Here is a 3331-nt window from a genome sequence, read left to right as displayed (position 1 = left end):
GTGAGGCTGGCACCCCGCCCGGAGGGCCGGGCGCACCCCGCCAGGGATCCGGGCGGCCAAGGAAGGCGCTCGTGTGGCGCACACGGAGGAGCGCGGCCGGGCGCTTTCCGTCTGGGGCTTGGACGCAGGCGGACCCCCCGCCACACACACTTTCTGAGTTTTTTTTTTTTTTCTTCCTCCTCCCGGGGAAGAAACGACGCGGATCCTTCCTGGGGCTGCTCGCCCCGCCCCACATCTCCGCCCCCTACCCTTTGCCGGGGATCCCAGGCAGCGCCGGGCAGGAAGATCGGCAGCCGGGGGGAGACGGCCTGGGGAACAGGGGGTGGGGGGGTGCAGCGAAGCCGCCGGCCACGACCCCGCCCCGCCATGTGACGCCGTCCTCCGCTCTCTCTGCGACCCCCAGCCCGCGCCCCCCGCCGCGCACCATGCTCCTACCCGGCCACGCGCGCCCGCCTCCCGCGCCCGAGCCCGCGCCGCATCCCGGCCTCCGCCGGCAGGTAGAGCCTCCGGGGCAGCTCCTGCGTCTCTTCTACTGCACCGTCCTGGTCTGCTCCAAAGAGATCGCGGCGCTCACTGATTTCTCAGGTAAGAGCGAACCCCACCCCGTCCTGGCGACCCCCAGACCCCCCCCCCGCATCCAGTGAGCCCGGGGGACCGGCGGGGCTCGAGCGGCTCGGATTAAAGTTGAGGCGCGCTCCGAGCCACACGTAACAGCTCCGTGTAGGTGGGGGCGGGCAGGGGATCCGGAGACCCTCCGCGCCCTCAGGGTGTCGGGTGCGTTGCGAGTGTGGTGGTGCGGTGGAGCTGCTCAGTTTCCCAGCACCGGTGACCCACTCCTGACCCAGGTGCCTTGGCTGCAAGCGCCCCACGCTGCGCCCTGGGCCGCGCCCCGCGCTGAAAGATACACGTGTTGCCCTTGGCTTAGGACCCACGGGGTTAAGGGTGCGGCCCAGCCAGTGGCCATGTGAGGAGCCCAAGCCCCGGGCACACCGGACCTGAAGTCCACCCCGCAGGCAGGGAAGGGACCCACGGGAACCGGAGATGCCCAACAAGTGGGGAGCAGATTACAGAAGCCAAAAGGATACTAAGGGTATGACTTTACTACCCCCCCAAGTCCCTGTGTCTCCCCCTTCCCCTGCAATCCCGCTTTCCCACAAGCAAGGTACATGGGGAAACTCATGCTTTTCTTTCGGGGAAACTTCGATCTAGGCTCCTGAAAAAAAAAAAGATCTTAGCTATTTCTAAGGTGGCAGATGTGTCGCCTCAAGATGGAAGAACTTTCTAGGCGAAAGATACTTCTGTTAGCGTTGCACCTGCTTGAGGTTAACTGCTGTCCTTGCCGCTGTAACCACCTAGGGTCCCCTTTGGGCAAGGTTGGGGGTCAGCACCCTTCCCCAGCCCGACCTTTCTTGAGTGCCACTCTTCCATCTCCTACCATGCCCACCCACGCTCCGCTCCGCCCAGGAAGACTCCTTGGTGCAAGGGATGTATATATATATATCGCACTGTAATGGTGGTACGGGTAAGGTAAATAGAGTCACTCCTCAGCCCCGGCTGTGCAGTAGACTAACTAGTTTGTGGCAGAGAACACTGGCAAAGCAGACGCCGAGTGGGGTTTCTGGTTTACTTACAGAGAATGTCATTGTTAGCCGGGAGCCCTTAGGTCAGAGGTTCTTTGCTTTGAATATTTAATATCAAGGCAATGTTCCTGCCTGACAAAGAGAGCCAAGATATGCCTATTTGGCAAGCAAACCTTGGCCCTTAAAATCAAGACCCAGAGGAACAAAACACTGCTAAATGTGCTGGGAAATGGAGTTTTTTCAAGCCTCGTGACTCTCTCTCTCTCTCTCCTTCTCTCTCCCTCTCTCCCTCTCTCTTTCTCTCTTTCTCTCTCCCTCTCTCCTTCTCTCTCTCCCTCTCTCCCTCTCCCTCCTCCTCCCTCTCTTCTTCTTTCCCCCTCTCCCTCCCTCTCTCTTTCCCAACCCCTCTCTCCCTTCTTCACTCTCTCCCGCCTCTCCTCCTCTCTTCCCCATCTCTCCCTCCCCCCCATTACAGAAACTTTTTGCGCTTTCAGATTTAAGCTATAGAGAACAGTTCTGAGTCCAGCCATGCCATCCTTCTCCGATTATTTAAGGGAAGATTTAAACGCTGACAAGCCTTTTTTTTTTTTTTTTTGGTGACATCATTGCAACTGAACAAATATTGCTTTAGGCACATGGCTGTGTAACTATAGATTGTTTGGAGAAGATTACAGACACTTAAGAATTTGTTTCTTTAGGGAAGCAGTTGTGTTGCTTGTCAGAGTAGATCACCACCCGAGACTAGAAGTGCCTGCTATACACTGTACGTTAGGGCTTTCAAACAGAGAGGTGACAGTCAAGGGAAATGGCTCAGCTCTTTGAAACAGTAATATGATGGTAAAATGCTTTCCCTTCAGCTTCCCATGCAAATGGGAATCGCAGGGTTTCTAACGCCAGGGACCAGCAGCAGGGGGTGGTGTTGTCAGTTCTACCCATCTTTCCCTTCAGCAGAATTGCTTTTGGTGGATCAGAAGACTGGGGAGAAAAATGTCAGGGAGCTTTTGGGGTTGAAGGTGGAGACAAAGATAAGCCCCTCCCACAACAGAGTCACCCAAGTGTAACCCCACATTCTACCCAGCAGGAGATCAGGGAAACATCTGAAAGGTCTCAAGAAGAAAGACAGGAGTCTTCCAAAGTTGACTAATTTGACTTGAAACTTAAGCTGGGACATCCAGCAATGTGATAATGTGATAGGTGTGTGTGTGTGTGTGTGTGTGTGTGTGTGTGTGTGTGTGTGTGTGTGTGTGAAAGACAGAGAGAGAGAGAGAGAGAGAGAGATTCCTAAACTCCAAGACTGACTGTCAGAATGTCCGAGTGAATGTGTTGGTTGAAGCACCAGCTCTGATCGTATCATTAATTCCCTCAAAGCCTCAAAGGGTTCTGTCTGCTTTCCTGGGACAGGCAGTCCTGTTCCTTTTTATGAACTTGGCTGCATGTGTAGAAACAGAACAGAGGCCTAGTCAGACATATCGGACCCTCCCCCGCACTGCCTTACAATAATAGCCAAGGACTAAGAGAGCCTGTTTTGACAATACAGACATTTGTTTATTTCCTAAATAAGGGTAACATCAAAAATAGGTGATCATTGGGCTGGGAAGGTGGCTCAGTGGTAGAGGCTTGCCTTGCATGCTTGAGGCCCTGGGTTCGATTCCTCAACACCACATAAGCAGAAAAAAAAAGCTGGAAGTGGTGCTGTGGCTCAAGTGGTAGAGCGCTAGCCTTGAGCTGAAGAGCTGAGGGACAGTGCCCAG

General features: G+C 55.1%; 1 protein-coding gene across 1 annotated transcript in view; it reads left to right on the top strand.

Annotated features, from left to right (window-relative positions):
- The window catches only part of Eva1c (eva-1 homolog C (C. elegans)), a 74915-nt gene that overhangs the window by 259 nt on the left and 71325 nt on the right, over positions 1-3331 (top strand). The window contains exon 2 of the mRNA XM_013027471.1: positions 404-585. Within this exon, the coding sequence (XP_012882925.1) occupies positions 426-585 (160 nt within the window). The 5' untranslated portion in view covers positions 404-425. The remainder of the gene's footprint in view (positions 1-403; positions 586-3331) is intronic.

This window comes from Dipodomys ordii, unplaced genomic scaffold (assembly GCF_000151885.1).
Source record: "Dipodomys ordii isolate 6190 unplaced genomic scaffold, Dord_2.0 Scaffold104, whole genome shotgun sequence".
Lineage (NCBI taxonomy): Eukaryota > Metazoa > Chordata > Mammalia > Rodentia > Heteromyidae > Dipodomys > Dipodomys ordii.
The sequence above is the reverse complement of the archived record's forward strand: the minus strand, read 5'-3'. Positions and strand labels throughout refer to the sequence as shown.